The sequence below is a fragment of the Larus michahellis genome, chromosome 14, assembly GCF_964199755.1.
Source record: "Larus michahellis chromosome 14, bLarMic1.1, whole genome shotgun sequence".
Classification (NCBI taxonomy): Eukaryota; Metazoa; Chordata; class Aves; order Charadriiformes; family Laridae; genus Larus; species Larus michahellis.
The window spans coordinates 8,236,174-8,255,739 of record NC_133909.1 but is presented as its reverse complement, the minus strand read 5'-3'; the positions used below and the strand labels follow the sequence as shown (position 1 = coordinate 8,255,739).

Below are 19,566 nucleotides of genomic sequence, written 5' to 3'. Positions count from 1 at the left end.
TATAGTGCTTTGAGTCATTTGTCAGTACTAATTAGTATACAACTTAATGCACAATTAAGAGACACTTTTCTTTTCCACTCTGTTGCTAGTGAGATGCGCATTTTTTGAAGTTAAGATTTTTTCAGTATTTCTTCCAGTTGAATTTTATTCTGAGCTGAAATATTTTCTTTCTCTTGGTTTCTTTTGTTATTAAAATAAATGAATATTTTGCTCTAAGGGAGTGTTTCCAGGATTTTACACTAGGTGGCAGGGCTTTGCTTTGAACTTTCTATTTTAAACCATTTGTCTTCTCTGGCATTATCCTTTGTGGGGGTACTGTTCACACACAAGGTTTGAGCATAGTACCCTTACCCTTCAGGAACTGGTAGCATCACTTTGCCATTAAAATCCTGATTCAAGTTTCAAGTCTGAAATCATGGCAGTGTCAATGCCATCCCTAACCTTTAGGAGCCAATCGCTTAACTCCTGAGCTCTTTGTTCAGCCAGGCCTGTGGGGATACTTAGCCTTTAGCTCCTGTCGAACAGGACCTTCCTGATTGCAACTTACCTTGCAGAGAAGGCAGCTGCTGCTCACAGATAAACCCTCCCAGGTCATCTCCTGGAGCAGGAAGGGATGAACCAAATCTTCCTTGTTTGGGAGTGACACGAAGTGGATTTCTTCGTCATGAGTCTGAAAGGTAAATTTGTTCTTACCTGTAAATTATGGTTCTGCTAGTTCGCACTATGCCAATCCAGACTTCATAGCTACCCTTCCAGACAGCAGATGAATAAGACTTCATGCTTATATGGTGCTTTTTGAGTTTTTCAAAGCACTGTGCAAACATTGATTGATTAATCAGATGAAGTCAGGGAAGATATGAAGGAAGACGGCTGTTATAGCCCTGGTTTATGCAGTCTTCCTCCCTTAAGAATATTCGTAATGAGTGAAAAAGGAAAAGATGGTGCAGTATACCAGGTGTACTGTAAACCATCACTTCAGGGACAGTAATGTTATCTGTCGTTTCAGTAGTGATGCTACGCAGGGATGGCTTCCTTCTAAAGGAAGGAATATGGATTGGTGTAGGAGAACTAGCAGAACCAATATTTTCACAGACAAGGACAAATTTAACTTTCTGCTATTTCCCTCTATACCAATCCATGCTCTAGAAATAAGAATTTGTCACGTTTCCATTACTGGTTGATGTAAGAAGTGTTTCGATATACTTTTCTCTGAATCAACTGAATAGGTGAGCCAGCAGCAAAATATATTTCAATTAAGTGCAGCTGGATTATGAAATTATTCAGCACTACTATTTTTGATTGTTTGGCTTCATCTATATCTCTATACAAGACAACAAGATTTACTAAAATATGCAGTTTGAAAAAACTATTTCCCCAATTCAATTCAGAAAGCTACACGTGTCAATTTAGAGATGATAGTGAATATGTAATAGGACTTGATTAAGAAGCAGTATCTGCATATTTCATGTGTGAAAATAAGCCATCATCTTTCAAGTTGTTTTTTTTCTCTCTGTCTGCCAGATGGCAGAAAAGAGCTCTGCGGTCTAGACTGGTGTAGATGGGACATAGCAGAACATGAAGAAAGCAGGCTTCAAGAATAAGAAACTGGCGTAATTGTAATAACTTTTTTCCTTTAATAGTTAAAACTAGTTTTAAGTTTTGCATGCCTAGCCTCAAATATTTCTACTACTGAAGGGTATCCCTTTTTTAAGATAAGTTTGGCTTTTAGTGCTGCTAGTTGGCTATTGCTGATTGCCAGCAAAATTCCAGTACTGTGATTTCCAAACATTCAGGATTAATCCAAATTTCTTCACTTGTGGCTCTCAGCTAAAATTTTGTGAAGTTGGAGGCTATGCCCACTGAGCGATTAAGTTCTCTGTGTTTGCAAAGAGCTTTGTAAATGAGACACAGCCTTAGAATGCTGTCCACACACTACGTACAGAACCAGAGGATCCCTTCAGTTGTCCCTGTGATATCTGGATATTCTCTGAACCGATAAGAATTTATTTTTCTCAGAACACCTTAGAATTGATATGACTGTTGTTTTAAAATACCCTGAATCTGAATCTTTCCCTTCTTGGCGGTCTCAAGTTTAACGTAGACTGAGTCATTTTCTAGTTTGTTACCAATATAACTTCAGTTGAGTAACTTTTAAGGTTTTAGATTCTTGAGCACTGTGCGTTTCTGATATCTCTACAATTCCCGCTTTGACTATCTTTTCATGATGTTCTGTTCAACAAAGTGTTCTTCTTGAAATAGCAAACTAAATGTAACTTTTATCTCCAATATCCACAAATCCTTAGTAGTTCATCAAGCTTGTATTTCTTCTTGTTACTAACACATTAGCCTAAGCCTTCAGGACAGTCTGTGAGGAATCTAGCTCTGCATTTCCTTTTGGCATTCGTTAAAAAGGTGCCACTCAGCCTTCTGTTCTTTTTGCTTACTTGATGGAATGGTCACTTGCAAGTAGTATGAAAGCCTCTTCTTCTGAGAGGATGTGGACCAGTGGGTGATAAGCCCCACCATAATAAATAATCACAATAGATCCAAGAAATAACTTCTACCCACTTTCAGGAATATTTTTGATTTACAAAGTGTAAAGATTATGATGTATGTGGTACAGGTATGAATTTGAAGTACCATAATTTTCTTGCAAGTAGAATTGCAGAGGAATTACACCATTCTCGCTAAAATCAGTGTCTTGCACCTAGTTGAAACATAATAGAATAAAGCTGACCTGTAAGTATATGCAATTTGTGCTGTGCTTTATGGACTTTCAAACTTGGAATCCTGTAGTTTTTGCAGGAAATTCACAGTGATAATTGTATACAATTACAATACTACACATAATGTTGAAAATTGAAACCAAACTGGGTTTTCGTAGAGTGTTTTCTAAAAACATTCTTATATCTTATCATGTATATTGATTGTTTCGTCTTTTAAAGTCACTTGTAAAACACTGATATAACAAAAACTAATTATTTTCATGTGGTGAACTGGTGACTTTTTCCCCCCTACCTTAAATGATAGGCACCTATGGGGACATGCTGGGGGGATATCTCAGAAGGAGTGCGAGTGGAGGTTCCAAACACCGACTGCAGCCTACCTACCAAAGTCTTCTGGATAGCTGGAATTGTAAAATTAGCAGGTGAATATATTTTAGTTGAAATGATTAAAATAATCAAAATAACTGTGTGAAGAGAGATAATAATTTAGTCAGTGATCACCTGGTTAGTAGAATGTTGACACTGGTTAGGTTGTCAGACCTGTGTCAATAGGTTATATGTTTTAGCACTGTCACTATGTTATACTGTTTTACAGTGGCTTCAGTGATGCATGAGAATGCTTGGGGTTTTATTTTATGTTGCCTCAGAGTACAGTAAGAGCAGTGCAGAATGAGGAGACAGGAAATGGTATAATATCTAGCAAGTAAGCCTCCTTACACGAATCACTTTTCTTGGTTAAAAGCTAAAAATTCAAGGTCACATAGCTAAGATATGGAAAAGCAGATATTGTGGGTAATTAATTTTGTCCTACATATAACTTCTAAAGGTTTATAGTTCAGGAATTTTAATTAACATTTTGCTTACATGATAGCATGTGCAAATTTATCAAAGTAATCCATTCTGTGTATTAACAACATGCAGAAATGTGCAGTAAGAATAATGTTGTATAAAAAGTTAGTCTAGCGAATCAAATGTAATATTTAATATCATTAGTAAAGAAATATTAATACGTATTTCATAATCTTGTTTAATTTTTGTCCTTTTTTAATGGATTGCTTTCTTTCAGGCTACAATGCTCTGCTAAGATACGAAGGCTTTGAAAATGATTCAAGTCTTGACTTCTGGTGCAACGTTTGTGGGTCTGACATCCACCCAGTTGGTTGGTGTGCAACCAGTGGGAAGCCCCTAGTCCCTCCTCGAAGTATGTAAAGACTTTTATATCAATCAGTAAGGCTACTATTTATTAAACTAAATTTGCTTATAGTCCAGATATCAAAGTATTTTTTTTACCATAGAAGTCTTTCAACAGTTATGAATAAAGGATTTTAACTTCTGGAAAAATAAGGAACTTGACTGATGCTGAAAGTGTTTCTTGGAGTAGCCCATCTGATGAGACTTAGTTTTTAAGACTGAGGTGGAAGCAGTTAGCTAATCAGTGATGTGAACATGCACTGATTTTACTTATATTTTGTTATAAAATTCTTCACCCTGACATACCCATAAACTTAATCTTGGGTAGCATTCATTCTCTAAAGAGGTTTTTGTCATTATTGTCATCCAGACCTTTTAACAGTCATCTGGGACTTCTTCTTTACATATTCCAGACTCTAATATTGTCTCTAACGGACACAATTAAAAATCAGTGGCTTATTTTTTCCCCTTCATTTGCAACAGCCATCCAACACAAATACACAAACTGGAAAGCTTTTCTAGTGAAACGACTTACTGGTGCCAAAACACTTCCTCCTGACTTTTCTCAGAAGGTAAGGCTGATGCAATATCAATGATGTACTATAAGCGAAATTGCAGCACAATGTGAAGAACTGAAGTATTTTACAATGGCACATTAGCTCCTTTTATAGTGAAGATGATACAATAGTTTCTTCTCTTAGATACAGTTTTCCCTGAAATCTCTATCCTCCGCTTATGTCCACACTTGTCAGTATTTTTGGAAAACTGTTTCCTCTAGCGGAAAGTAATTTCCTTTAAAAAACTAGTTAGTCTATTTTATTTTTAAAATACCCCAATTTAAAGAAAAAAAAAAAGTGTTAATAAGCTACCCTGTGATATGTAAGAAAAATTAAAACTGATTTTTTTCTAATTCACGAATGATTTTTGTCATGCACTATTTCAAGAAACTGAACAAAATGTGGCATATATAGCAAATATCTAGATGGAATAAAGTACATACTTTTTAAATGTTAATATTTTCATCTGCTCTGGACTACATTTTTTGATATCTTTAAGTCATGTCTTTAAGTGTGGCAGCTGCCTGCATAGTGTGCTCTAAGTTTACTTAACAATATTGTGAAAGGGTACATAGTTTTTAGTAGGAATATGAGACTTACTGTTGCCTTAAACTGCATCTAATATTAAAAAAAACCCAAACAAACAAAAGACCTTTCTGCAGTTGTTCATTTCTATTTAAAAATTGGCTCAGTTGGAAACCAAATTAAATTGGCAAGATCTCAATACTTTGGGGAATTCATAATGGAAATGGCAAGTGACAGATACTGATTTTTAAGCACAATGTATTGTCACAAGGCAGGATTAACATTACTCCATTCCCTTCCTTTCTTTTTGGTATATTATGAAGAAATACATTTGAGTGGAGAGCTTTAAAAGGCATGGAAAACAAACCTTCAATATAATTAAAGTGCTGTATTTTGAGTGGGTGACAAAGGGAGGGGAAAAAAATAATCTTGGGGTTGGTTTTTTTTGTTAAAATTGTTTCTCAAGGTAATTTTATCCATTGTTAACAACTGAACAAACTTTCATTAAGTCAATGGAAAATTCCTCTAACCTATGTGAGAATTGCATTAGGGGCTGTACTTGAGATAATTAAAGTATTGTAGGATCCATTCTACTTATTTTTCTGAAACACTTCATTTTTCCCATGTACAATGAAATAGAAGACAAATAATTTGTCAGTTTTGCAGGTTAATTAACAAGTAATTGAATTAAATAAAAAGTACATTGATACTGCACTTTAATAGCAGAAGACAGATGACTAAGGGAGTCATTGGAGTCTATTCTTACAGAATGTTTTTTTTGCTGTTACTTTAAGGTGTCTGAGAGTATGCAGTATCCATTCAAAACTTCCATGAGAGTAGAAGTTGTTGACAAAACGCACCTTTGTCGAACAAGGGTAGCAGTTGTAGAAAGTGTCATTGGGGGACGGTTAAGATTGGTGTATGAAGAAAGTGAAGACAAAACTGATGACTTCTGGTGCCATATGTACAGTCCGCTCATTCATCATATTGGTTGGTCTCGAAGTATAGGACACAGATTCAAAAGATCTGGTAAGCTGCTTGTGTGTTAGAGGTGTCTTTGTGGGCCAGTGTTGGTTTGGAGAAGTCTGACATAAGCAATACTGTCGCTTTATACAATTAATAAAACTAGCTTGAATAATCTTTAAAAATTTATACCGTGCAGCCCAGGGGTTTTACCAATTATATCATATTTGGGAGTTTCGGCTAAAAGTATAATTAGTGTACTTTGCAGCATTGGAAAAGCCAGAATAAATTTGAGGTTTATTTGTAGTATGTTGATATATAGAAAGATAAAATGATCAACAGGAAATCCTTGAATTGCAATATTCAAGTATGGTAAACCTCATTTTTCATGCTGATACCTGGAATTACACAGTGATGCTCCACAAACTCCTAGTTTCTTCACAATTTGTCTCTTTTGTACAATACAACATGGACAAATATCCTATTGGATACTGAATTTTTTTTGCTTTCAACTTTAAGGCCTATTTAATATTTTTATATTGCCAGATTTGTATGTTTTAGAGGGCATTAGGAGATGGGCAGGGAAGATGAAGTGACAGTCAAATAGATGGTACACAGTTAAGGCCACTGTTATCTAAAATACAAAAATACTTGTAATTTCAAATATTTAGGGCTTGTAAACAACAAAGTCGTTTTTTTTAATATTTATCTGTTCCACTGAGCTTGTGTCCCTTGTCAGAAACAGAATTTCTGTAAAACGTTTTACAAGCCATCCCTTCAGGAAAACCTTCAGTTTTCCTGGTACTTACTTTCACTGAAAGCATTTATAAATAAAAGTAGCAGGAGAAACCAAGAGCAGTGCTACTTCCCAGACAATGTCTCTAAGAGTTCCAGGGATTCCTCTTGGAAAGTAGTATTCAAGTGTTGGCTAAAACCATATATATATATGTATTTAAAGTGATTATGTATAATTATATTAAAAATATGTAAATATAATTTTCTATCATAATGTAGTGCAAAGTAGTTTACTTGCCAATTTTTTGCAAAAGCTTCTATGCATATTTGTGTCGATTTTGTGATATAATAAAATAGTCTTGCAAATATTGGACATTGGTTTTTCCGTAAATTGTGTAATAGAGGTATTTCAGGTAGAGGACAATAAGGAAAATAGATGCATTATGTCCTCCAGACTTTGGTGGTAGACTTATTATAAACTATGTGCCTCCCACACCAGTGATTGCATTGTATTAGTTAACATATTCAGAAAAACATGCTGTCTGCTCTATTAACAAAACTTCTGAATAATATGTATTATTATTCCTTGTAGATATTACGAAAAAACAGGATGGACATTTTGATGCACCCTCACATCTATTTATGAAGGTGAGTTCACTAGCAAGAACTAGCAAGAGCGCTGTTTTCTCAAATTTGATTGAGAACCTTTGGTTCCTGGTGTGTGTAAATCAGACCTGAAACTCTCCTTAAGCCCTGGAATATGTCCAGCACAAGCATTACTTTTTTTTTTATTCAAACACTTGCCTCATTTGGCCTCCTTGACATAAGCTGAGATGACAGAACAGGTATTTCAATCTATTACTTTGGTGTGGGGTTATAATTTGTTCCAGGCTTATTACATTCTTAGCTTCTGGTGCTGTTATGTGATTCTTTAGGTAAAAGAGGTTGATGCAGCTGGAGAATGGTTTAAAGAAGGAATGAAATTGGAAGCTATAGACCCCTTAAACCTTTCGGCAATATGTGTCGCAACTATTAGAAAGGTAAGAAAACAAATGTGGTTTTTGGGAAGGTAGATAGGAATCCTTTTTTCACTCAGCTTTATTCAGGTTTGAAACAAAAAGCTCAAAGCCAAAATAAATGCAGTTCATTCACACAGTGAATGATTATGGAATACGCCCATTAATAGTTCATATACAACTGCTATGAAAAACAGTATACTTGTGTAATTATTTTTTTTATTTTGACTTTAATCTCTGGAAATTCAGCCTTACATCTAATTAGAGTGTAATATTTTAGTGAGATTAATTTGCAGGACAACCTTCTGCTAATTACACCAAATGTTTTGCAACTGTTTAAAAAGAAACCTCATCTTGCTTACTTGCAGAAGTCTATGAAGACATTTTAAGGATGTACTTTTTTTCCTAGCTTGAATTCTTAGCAGAATTGCATAACTGTACCAATGAGGAGTGTGGTTATGATTTCAAGTCTTTTTGTTATTAATGGTGTGCAGAATATCCTTGCAAGCTAAAGAGTAGAGTGAATTATAAACCTTTAGAAGTAGAACTGATATTCACAAGAAAAATGAACTGGAGGTCAGAAAAAGGAAGTGTTCATCTCATGACTTTGCAGTTAACAAAAGTACATTTGACAATAGTACACATGGTCTTGGAGGACAGGTATAGTTTGGGGTTTTTTTGTTTCAATGTGATTGAATATCCTTCTAAGTGTCCTTCCATTATTATTGAGTTACTTTTCACTCTTTTGAAACATGGCATGCTTTCTTTCTAGCCTTATCACACAGTTAAAGGTATTTAATGTAAAATTTTGTTTTTCTTTACAAAGGTTTTAGCAGATGGCTATCTTATGATTGGGATTGATGGCTCAGAAGCAGCAGATGGGTCTGATTGGTTTTGTTACCATGCCACTTCCCCTTCTATTTTCCCTGTTGGTTTCTGTGAAATTAACATGATTGAACTAACTCCACCCAGAGGTACATATAGTGTTCTGACCACCTTTTATTTTAAATATTTTTCAGTGATATTGTATGTGCCATATGCTTTGTTTCTTAACTCAGTCTACAAAATTCATGTCACATTTTAGGACTTTCTCAAGTCTGAAACAAATACAACAGCATAACTTCAAAGTAATCTAAAACAGCGATAAGAAACTTTTAATTTAGAAAAAGTCAAATTGAACATCTGATTGATTCTCTGGCTAAAATAATTTGCTTTTGCTGTCAGAAATTGAGGATAGCCACTAGTTGAATAGTATATCCATTAAGTGAATGGGAAGTATGCTAGTCACTAAAAGGACTGTTCAGAATATGTCATTGCTTGGGTAGTCCTGGTCACAAAAAGGATTAACAAACATTGTAAAGAATCTCAGACTCAGGCTAATTTGCAATGATACCAGTCAATTTTTTGAAGAATATGTACAAACTTGAGGTTTGAGGAAGTAGCCATTAAAGCTGTATGCTGTGTAGTCCCTTCTGTGAGGAAAAAGCTGTCCACTAGCATGTATGCCTACAGAAGACTGTATTGCCTTTATTTTCCATTTTATTTTCTTGGTCTAGCAATTTATAAAGAGGATTGTAACTAGCTGTGTAACAGCAGATAATGGTGGTTTTTTATGGATTTTTTTTCTCGATTCTTATTCTTGCAGGCTTCTACTTGTATTTATTAAATTATTTTTCTAGGTAATAACTACAAAGACAGTGTAATGCAACATGAAGAAAATAATTTCATATCATTTTCATTGTTGTACACTAATGAATCTGTCATCTTTACGTACGTGGAAAGCGCAGTTGGACAGATTTACTATTATTTTTCAGTCAACTCATTTAGTTAATTTGCTGCATTAGTGCTGAATTTGCTGCTGAATTAGTGAATTTAGTGAATATGAATTTAGAAATTCATAGGCATAATCACCCCTCAGAAATATGTGGTGCAAGAGCCTCTTGCAATAGGAAAAGTTTTTGTGGAAGAAAAAGCATGCATATCAATAAATATCAATCAATTTAGAATTAAATACCTTAAATTGATGATACAGAATAGGAAACAACCTCCATTCTATGATGAAATTTTTCCTCTTTATTCTTTAAACGTTACTTACACAATAGTATGTGAATTTTGTTGTTAACGGATTTATGATACTTCTGTGTTTCTTGTATTGTGGCAACCTTATTCTTTATCTACGTTTAAATTTTTCCTTTTATTGCAGTTTTCCGTAACAGTCCTGTGTCATCCACTGAGAGGAGATTATAAATCACTCATGCAATAGTCTAATTTGAAAGAGGAATTAACAGGAGTAAAATACAGACCATAATGCACATTAACATATTTAATAGGATCAAAGTGATCAAAGCTTCTTAGCTCTTATGAGGTGTTTTTGCTTTCCAAATTTTGTGCTTGAAAATAGACAGTTTCTTAATTCCGACTACTCTAACAAGGACCACATGCACATGTCTCTAGTGTGTGTGTGGTGAGAAGTTAATTAAAGGGCTTGCATACAAATGTATTGGTCTGGACAGAGGAACTGTGCATTAAGAAAAGCATTAATATGCAGAACTGATCCATTATTACCCTTATTAATTGTTAGCTACATTTGTTCTTGCGGGTATTGCATACCTAATGTGAACACTCTTTTTCAAAATTATATTTATTAATGTGGAGAACTTAAATAAGCTGCTCTGAAATATTGGACTTTATAAGCTTATTCCTTCCAAACATCTTCATCTCTTGCTGAAATCAGTAGAAGATGAAGATGCTTAGACATTTTCAAGAATGGGCTTGCGTTTGGGGCAGTGAATGGTAGCTCCCCGATGAGTCTGGCCCTGCAGTACGGAGCTATGACTCAGTGGGAGCTCTCTGTCCTGCCTTAGAGGAGACCCAGCATTTTCCCATAGCTCCCCATGCCATGCCCACTACGCTGCAATCTTCTCAGAAAGTCCAGCACTGCATACTGCCACAAAGAAGTCTTCCAAGCTGCTGTTGCTCCAGCTAGAATTTGAGAATTGTTGGTTTAAGCAGTTGTAAAAGTTGCCCAAAGTAAAAAAAAAAAGTCCTTTGTGTTTTATGCTTATTCTGTAGGTGAACAAAAGCTAAATATATTTGAGATATTAATTTCTTCCCTTTATAATAGCTTTTGAAATTAAAAAGAAAAAATACTGTCATTTTCCATATTATTGCTATTTTTAGCCTTATTTATATATCCATGCTTGTTCTTACCACTCTATTCATAACAATTCAAGTGTTTCAATAGTGGAGCTCTTTCCCCACAGGAAAGACACTGGATGTGCTTAATTACGTGATCTGTTCTGGGTCATTTGTGTGGGGCGTTGTAGAGATCAAGAATCTACGTGGACAGAAAGCTTCAAGTATGAATGATTAATCTTAACATTAAATGACACTTTCTATATTATCCAGAGGTTCATTCATCTTGTTTGTTGCAAATGGGCAATGTCCAGATAACTGTCTTGTCCCTTAGACCAAAGCTCAGAGAGTGGAAGTTTCTGATGTTAATGTTTTGCTTCTTTGTGGTCTTTTTAGCCATAACACAGTGCCAATATACTATTTTTGTTGTTGTTCTTATGCATGATGTTTGCAGTTGATGTATGAAAACGTTGTTTAAAATTCACAGGTTATGCAAAACTCCCTTTTAAATGGTTTGACTACCTCAGGGAAACTGACTCAATAGCAGCACCTGTAAAGCTCTTCAATAAGGTAATAAACATTATATGTGTATATTTAAACTGTAATTAGTATTTTCTTTAAATTTCTGTCTGTATAGTCCATGGGATTGACACATTTCATTAAATACAACTTTGAAAAACTAAGATGGAGACTTTTAGAAATAAGAACCATTTGAGTATATTAAGCTTGAGTATATTAAGCTTGAATATTTCTGAAATGTTAAATAAATACAGGGGTACATGAAACTTCACAAATAATACTTAGTATTTTTCTATGTTAAGTTGTTTGAAATATTCATTTCAACACTGTGCTTAAACCATCTTAATTAACATGTTTGTTTACTGATATTTGTCTTGCTTGTGTTTGCTTTTCCAGGAAGTTCCAAACCATGGGTTTCATGTTGGAATGAAACTGGAGGCTGTTGATCTGATGGAACCTCGTCTGGTATGTGTGGCCACAGTAACTCGCATTATCCATCGTCTTTTGAGGATACACTTTGATGGGTGGGAAGATGAATATGATCAGTGGGTAGATTGCGAGTCCCCAGACCTCTATCCAGTGGGATGGTGTCAGCTAACTGGATATCAACTACAGCCGCCAGCGCCACAATGTAAGTTCCTGTTTTTGTAAATAATGCAACAGTTGCTTACTGACCCTTGTTCATGGGAGATGATTTTCCTACTTCATCCTTTTCAAGTTAGGTCACCAGGCATAACAAAGCCAGAACAAATTCTTGACAATGCTTAGAAGTCTACAGTTCTAATCTCTTCCACCTTGACTTTTAAAGTACTTCTGGGAATTTCTGTGGCTACTTACTATTTTTTTAATGCCGGAAGATGCTCATTTAATCCAGGGAAAAAGCCTGTTGCTTACTTGTCAGTTCTGGATAGTATCACAGAGAGTTTATATTGCTTTAAGATATTAAATTTATATGCTTTACATAAAAAAAAAATTGATGGAATTCAGCGTGTGCATAGCTATTTATGTGAGAAGGCTGTATTTTATTTAGTATATCAAGACTTGTCCTGTCAAGTTATACAATAATATTTGACAACTGTATTTCAGGAACTGGTAGTTGTTTAATGGGAGGGTTATAGGAGTTACTTGTAGTAGTTTAATGGGAGGTGTTTCCCACAATAAAGGAATTCTGCCTTCATTCAGTCACTGCAGAGAAATTCTGTAACTGGGAGCAGCTTTGACGCATTCTGAAGTGTTTTTCCAAAATAGTAAACTCTAATTTTGAATTCTTAATTTTTTTGCAGCATCAAGAGATAGCCAGTCAAGTTCATCAAAACAGAAGAAAAAAGCTAAATCGCAACAATACAAAGGACATAAGAAAAGTGGGTGACAAAACAATGTTTGCACTTTTCCTGTTGTTTTAAAAAGTTTGTGGTCTCTTCCTAAGCCCCTATTCTATTTGGAAATGTTTGTGTGTAAACAGGTGTTATGCTTAAAGGTGCAGTATGCCATAAAAGGAACTTTTTCATTGAGAATAACCTTTTTTTTTTTTATAACTTGCAACAGGGTTTTTGTTGCTAATAATCTATATGAATTGTAGGTGGACTACTGTTACAATATTTTTGGTATTTGGGCATCACATTAGTTAAATAATACATTGACTGTGTAGGCATACTGCCTTACAGAAAATACTCAGGTATCAGCACAGTTTTAACTCTGTTCTTTGTAACACAGGTGTAGGAATAAGAACCTGTAGGAATAAGATCAGAAAGAACAAGATGCAGGAAATTCAAATTACCATCTAGCTGGTTCCTTTTTAAGTCAAAAAAATGACTTATTTGCCAGTTTTTTAGATGAGATATCTGTGTGAAGCTGTATGTAAATAAAACTTCTATTGTTTCTGAAAATAATCTTATAAATAGCATTGCTGTATGTGACAATTGTTGTCACTATAAAACATAGTAATGACATTTTAAAGAATCTGAAGTATTCAGGTTGTTTCCATAGTAATTATTTCCCTTGGGATCAAATTATCTTCAAAATTCACAACCAGTCTGAATTTGCATAAATGCACATTTTGCATTCCTCCACATTTTTATTTCCCTGACTGTTGGTTTAAACTGAAAATCTGTTTTGTATCAGTAAAATAAAGAGAGCAGAGGCAGCCAATCCTGAGAGGACCTTGTGCCTTCTCCCATTATTCTCTGGAATTTAGATCCATCTGTATTCTCTCCTCTAAGAAATATTGTAGTTTCATATGGCAGTTTTATTCCAGAGGTTCTTAATCCATTTTTCCAATAATTTGACAATTTTGAAAGGCAGCTACCTCTTGAGTGAAGAGCAGCAGCAACATGACAGACATTGTACAAGAAAAATGTATGTGCAAGAGATAACGTGGTAAATGAGAACATAGGGTAAGCCTATAATCTTGTCAAGTGCTACACAATTCTTAATGATGTTTAACTCAAGATTTTATAGTATCTTTTTTTGTAAGAAGAACCCATTGCAATTAGGGGGGGGAAGAATTCATGAGAATGAATAGTTTGTCTTGATAGAAGTAGATGGCCTAGTTCCAGACAGCTTAACTATGCATATTATGTTTGCAGCATCAAATCATTATGCTGACTCATTCTCTTGGTGTTTTCTTGGAAACAGAGGAGAGTTGGAAAGAAGGTGCAGTATTTTACACTGCAGACATATGGGCAGATCGGCTACAGAAAAGGGTCTATAATCTGTCATCTTGAGTTGACCCTGCTTCTTTGTCAATATATTCTTTTTTTAATAGGACAGCCTAGCAGCCACTCAATCAAATCAACAGTTTTGTTGTTGAAAGTTATTTTACCTGCAAGTCAGCAAACTTAACTAATGTTTAACAGTCCTTAATGTGACATTAGGAGAGATTTTATTATGTGAAATACTCTTCTAAGTGAAAACATTAGGCCTTTCTTACCATTAGAATCTGTGTCATCTTGACTTATTTAGACTTGTTTCCAGAGAGTTTTGTTGCTCTGAGACTCATACAAGTACAAATCTAAAATGTTAAGGCACATTCTCTGAAAGATAGTTTTCCACCCTCCCTTAAAAACTCACTTTGACATATGGAGGCTGTAGAAATCCATACTGCTGTTCTATATATGTGAGGTGTAGCTGCGTTGCAGCCATTCTCAGTAACATATATTTCCTGATGGTGAATCCGTATGTAGTCTTTATAAGTTCTGGACAGCCTTATCTTACAAAGCATTGAATATGTTGATGACTTCAATATTACTGCCAATGCTACAATTGGAGGCTTCCAGAAGATGATGCTGATTTCTAAGGACTGTCATGTGCCTTTGCCCAATGTTCCTTGATAACGGAATAGGTATGGGAGGAAAGTATTGGTGAGGTGAAAGATTTAATAATGGTATGGTGAGGGGAAAAAAACTCTAGATGAGTCTGACGCTCATTGTAAAGTCTGATTTAAATGGACCAGTTACTAGGTTGAATTATGCAAGGTGAAGTAACTGCTCCTGCTCTAGTTGCTAGGGGAGGGCCTATTGACCTGGGATAGGAATAAAAGATATCCTCATTCTGAGTAGGACCTGAAGCTAAACTATGCGCTAGGTCTACCCTAGCTTCCTGCAGCAATTTTGAGAATTGTGTCAAATGAGATTAAAACTTTGTTTTTATCTGGGGCTTTGCCTGTGATAAAAAAACTGACCTAAATGAAGAGCTGTGCTACAGTTGTGTAGAACTAATGTGAGGAAATAAGTCTTGTCTTCCTGCTAAGTTGTGAGTAGAGTAGAACCTTCTTCACTAGTCATTGCAGAAGGCAACCTTTGCTATTTTGGTCTTCGTACATAAAAAGCAGCTGACCAGTGAGTGCCACGGGTGTCTGCGAAGTTCTTACAACCGCTTGTTAAGTGTCTCAAACGTTGCACTGTTTTTCTCCTTTCTGCTATTTGAGGAAATAAATGGTAAAATCCAGGTCGTGTTCAGAATCTTGCATCAGTATTTTTTAAATAGAATTCAGGTACAAAAAAACCTGCTGATTTGAGAATATCTAGAGAAAATGGTGAGTGCTGTTGCCTTAAGCTAGGGAAAGATCATTAATTACCTTTGTGTAGGACCTATTCTTGAATAATTCTGGACTTTCTGAGCAGATACTGTTTAGCAAGCTGTGCTAGACCATCCTGCTCCTTACTTCATCCCTCTCCTTCCAGCTAATACCTATGCAGAAGTTTCTTGATACCTTTCTTACAGTAAGTGTGACAGAAACACTGGAAGGGAAATTCCCCTTATCTTGTGCCATAGGACGGAGATTTGTTGTAGTGGAATTTGGTCTTCATTTCTCAGTAGCCTGAAGTGTAAATGTGGGCTATGGAAACAAGGAAGAACTTCTGTTGGGTTTCTCTTCTGGACTGTTTACTCAATACTAAAAAGTCTACTTAATTATCAAATGGAGATGAGAGAACCAGGTCATGAAAAGTTAGTGTTGGCTGCCTGCTGTTGCCATAACCTACTATGAGTAAACATGTGCTGAGTCACAGGAAATAACACTAAAAACGTTTTCTGTAGCCTTTTATCGTTCAGCACTTTCACAATAAAAATAAATAGAAAGTCTTATTTGGAAAAGGGTTTCAGTTGTAAAAAGGTATAATGCAGTAGTAATGCCTTCATAGTAACACATGGTAACCACAGCTGATTAACAAGAAACTCTGTATTTGTCTTAATTAAACTAGATTATTTTTAGCACAGAGAAGTGCTACTTTTGCATATTTTTCTCATATGTACTCACAGTGCGCTCCAGAATGTCTGTCTCTGAGTCATTCATATACTGGTCAGAAAGCTGTGCAGGTGAACACTTGAAGTGTAACTTATCAGTTTGCCTAGACAATTCGTTAATAATGTAGCAGGCAGTATCTGCTCATATTACCTGCTTTCTGAAAGGTGTATATATGGAATAGGGTTATTGAAATGATAATGTTACCTCAACGTTTTAAAAGCCAGGATTCTGTAGACAACAGTGTTATCTCTCTAAAAGGCTCATCCTGAAGTCGTCTTGTAAAAATATTTAAGCATGGTGACATCTCTAGCATATGCATAATCTAGTTACCTTTTGTATTCAGGGCTAGGCTTTTGTTTGTCATGTCTTTATCTGACAGTGCTGAGAATACTTCAGCATTAGCAACCGTAGTTCTGGTATAGCTGAAAGCAGCGGAGATGATGTATTCTAGTGCTTGCATGCCTGATATCGTAGAGAAGTTTCCTCGGGCACAGAATTGGAGCGTCTTAGTGATAAAGGAGGAACACATTAATAGTTTGCATGGGAAATGTTTTCATAACACTTTTTCATGAATGCAATGTTCAATAATTTGAAGGCATTTTTGAAGGTACTTTTTCTAAGCACCAAAACGCTCATTGATGTTTGTAAGGCACTGTAAAAATGAGAAGCACCATTCTAAAGTAATTAAGAGCACGCATTTTTAAACTATGTTTTTGGAGGTGATAAACTTTGTCTGGACTGTATTGGTTCCTTAGACCCATCCTTTCTATCTCTTAGGCACACACACTGAAACAACTGCAGTTTCAAGCTGAGCCTGTATGTCTTGAGTGTCCAACCAGAGGATTGTATATTGACTGTGCAGTGTAGCTGCAGCAGAAGCAATTTATGGCATTTGTGTTTCATTGATAGGGTATGAAATAAGTGGACTGTGTTTTTAAGCAATGCAATGAAAGTCCTACCAGCCAGTCTGTATAGAGTTCAGTAACTAAAGTGTGGCTGAGAACAATATTCCCAATAATAACTGGATGGTACCACTGAACAGGCCCTTGTCTTCCAGAATCAGTGAATATGAAGCAGAGCCATTTCTCAGTAAACAGTCTGAGTTACCTAATGCACTTTAACCCAAGCGTTTATTTTAGTTTGACTTGATGTTTAGAGAGGAAGATACCAGTTGGGAAGAAACCTGTCAGTTTGTCCAGCCCACCCATGACAGGTGAGGTGCGGAGGAGCTTCTCTGGTGATGACGAGTTGACTCCTCCTCCATATCGAACCCTTCCAGCACAGACAGCCCCGGAGGCCTTCCAGCCTCCCAGGACTAGCCGAGAGTTCAGTCCCAGCCTCAAAACAGGTAACTAGCCACAGCAGCCTCTGTTACTGCAGAGGGAAGTGACTGACCGGGTGGGGAACTAAGCATGGTCTGGCATGTAATGTGCTGACTCATCAATTTTTCTTTTTTTTCTTATTTTTTTTTCTTTTCTTTAAATTTTGGTTGGTTTTCTTTTTTCTGTTAGAGCTTTTCATTCTCACTGATGCACCACATCACTGAATTAATCATAGAAAAGGGTCGCAACTGTTTTAGAACTTCATAGGATGATGAGTTGTAGGCTACTGAGGCACAAAGGCACAGGGGAGCTCTGCAGAGTTTTAAAATACAAAAATGTAGTCCGTAAACCTGAATGGTAACGTGGATGTGGGAATACTTGATATAAGCAGAAGTTAGTGTGCGTTATCTTTTGCAGAAAAAGTAACTGTACGAGTAAATAAGGAGTGATTTTTGCCTTTGTGTCAGAAAAACAGTTATCTGCAAAAAGATCTTCAGATGTAAGCATTATTTGAAATTTTGTGGGTTACTAATATAGAAAATATATGTGAAAAGAGTTTGTCCTTTTAGAATTTGATCTTTTCCCTGTTTTTGCTGCAAAACGTGTTTTTGGTTTAAGTATTGACAGTATAATTGTGCATCTATATGAGTAAATAGGGGAAAAAAATCTTAAACTCATTTATCAGTAATATTGAGCAAGTAGATTAAAATTTTGAGCTTATTTAGGGATGGTTTCTGTAAGGTAATCAATCTTCAATTATAGAAGTCAACTTCAAGGATCTGGTGGTTTTTTCTCTTCCCTTTTCCTAATATATATGGCAGTATAATGTAGCAGGAAAACAAATTATTTCTAACAAATATGTTGTAGCAACATGATCCAGACAAACTGGATTATGCTGTCCTGGCAGGACAATTGCTAGGTTGATAGATTTACCTTCAGATTTGATTGATTTTACATTCCCTTAAACTTTCTTTAGTCTAAGTAGGCTGCCGTATCTGCACTTCCCATTGACTGTGGAATACATCCCAGACAGTTTCTCTTGTCCGTTAACAGAATGGGACACAGTAACCTACTTGCCACCTTTAGAGCCTGAGAACAAATCTTGACTCTTCTGCGCACCTCTCAACGCTTCTGAAGAACTCCTTTATTTTTACTTCAGCTTGCTACTTGTATGTGCATGCCTGTCTTTTAACAGAGTCTTTGATGCAAAAGATAAGTCTTGCTCAGGAGAGAGCATTCTGGAGTGGTCATTTCTGCACAGCTTTTCTTTTTCTCTTACTGCAGATCTACAGCTAAAGCGCATTTATGTAGTGCACAGACATGCACAGTCTCAGTGTTCTGTGTCATTAGATCTCTGAGTTCCTATGAAACACCTGTGTTCTTTGGTTTCTGACACCCGATGTTTTCTATCATCATTTTGGGGGAGCTTTTCAAAGTTCTGAATGTTGGAGAGGCTGGACAAAATCAGTTGTATTGGTGATGTAGCCTTGTCATTCTCCAAAGGTGTTTAAATTAAAATCTCTGGGGAAGAGGAGGGCATAACCCTGATAACACGTTAAAAATTCATTTGATATCAGTCAGAACTTAATAATTGCATGCATATTCCTCAGCATCGTGTACTGCCTCACATTTTAGGAGCTGTAGCTAGGACATAGGCACGTTGCATGAGATGCCCATATGGCTTTGCATGGAATTAGTGTAAGATTAGTGATGAGACAGGCACCTGCTCTAAAACTTCTTGTCTATCAAAGATCTTGGTAAGGCTCATTAAACAACTCTTTCCCCTCTTGTACGGTCATAAGCACAGGAGAGGATTTCAGACTTATTCATCTTGTGTAGTATGAAATGGTTTTGCTCTCTAGTGAAGTCATGGTGCTGCTTTAGCATACGTGAGTACTCTGCATTTTCGATGCATATGAAATGATCTTTTAAGCACTGAAATGCAACTGTTGGACAGCTTTGCTTTTAAAAAGAGCCTATAGCCAGCCTGTTGCAGGAGGAGACTGTTCCGAGAGACTCACCCTACTTCTGCGCATACTTTGGGCCATGTTGCTCCATTCTGTATAGATGTTTGGGGAATCTAAATGACGCTGCACCAGACACAGTCTTTCTTTGTCTCCAGGCAAATCACTG

The 19,566-nt window shown here is 36.0% G+C and overlaps 1 protein-coding gene across 7 annotated transcripts in view; it reads left to right on the top strand.

Annotated features, from left to right (window-relative positions):
- The window catches only part of MBTD1 (mbt domain containing 1), a 36,199-nt gene that overhangs the window by 13,101 nt on the left and 3,532 nt on the right, over positions 1–19,566 (top strand). For all 7 annotated transcript variants that reach the window (XM_074607231.1, XM_074607230.1, XM_074607228.1 and 4 more), the window contains 10 exons: positions 3,031–3,148; positions 3,793–3,927; positions 4,401–4,489; positions 5,794–6,028; positions 7,290–7,345; positions 7,633–7,737; positions 8,540–8,687; positions 11,336–11,418; positions 11,764–11,998; positions 12,651–12,728. In XM_074607231.1, coding sequence (XP_074463332.1) covers positions 3,031–3,148; positions 3,793–3,927; positions 4,401–4,489; positions 5,794–6,028; positions 7,290–7,345; positions 7,633–7,737; positions 8,540–8,687; positions 11,336–11,418; positions 11,764–11,998; positions 12,651–12,728 — 1,282 coding nt within the window. The remainder of the gene's footprint in view (positions 1–3,030; positions 3,149–3,792; positions 3,928–4,400; positions 4,490–5,793; positions 6,029–7,289; positions 7,346–7,632; positions 7,738–8,539; positions 8,688–11,335; positions 11,419–11,763; positions 11,999–12,650; positions 12,729–19,566) is intronic.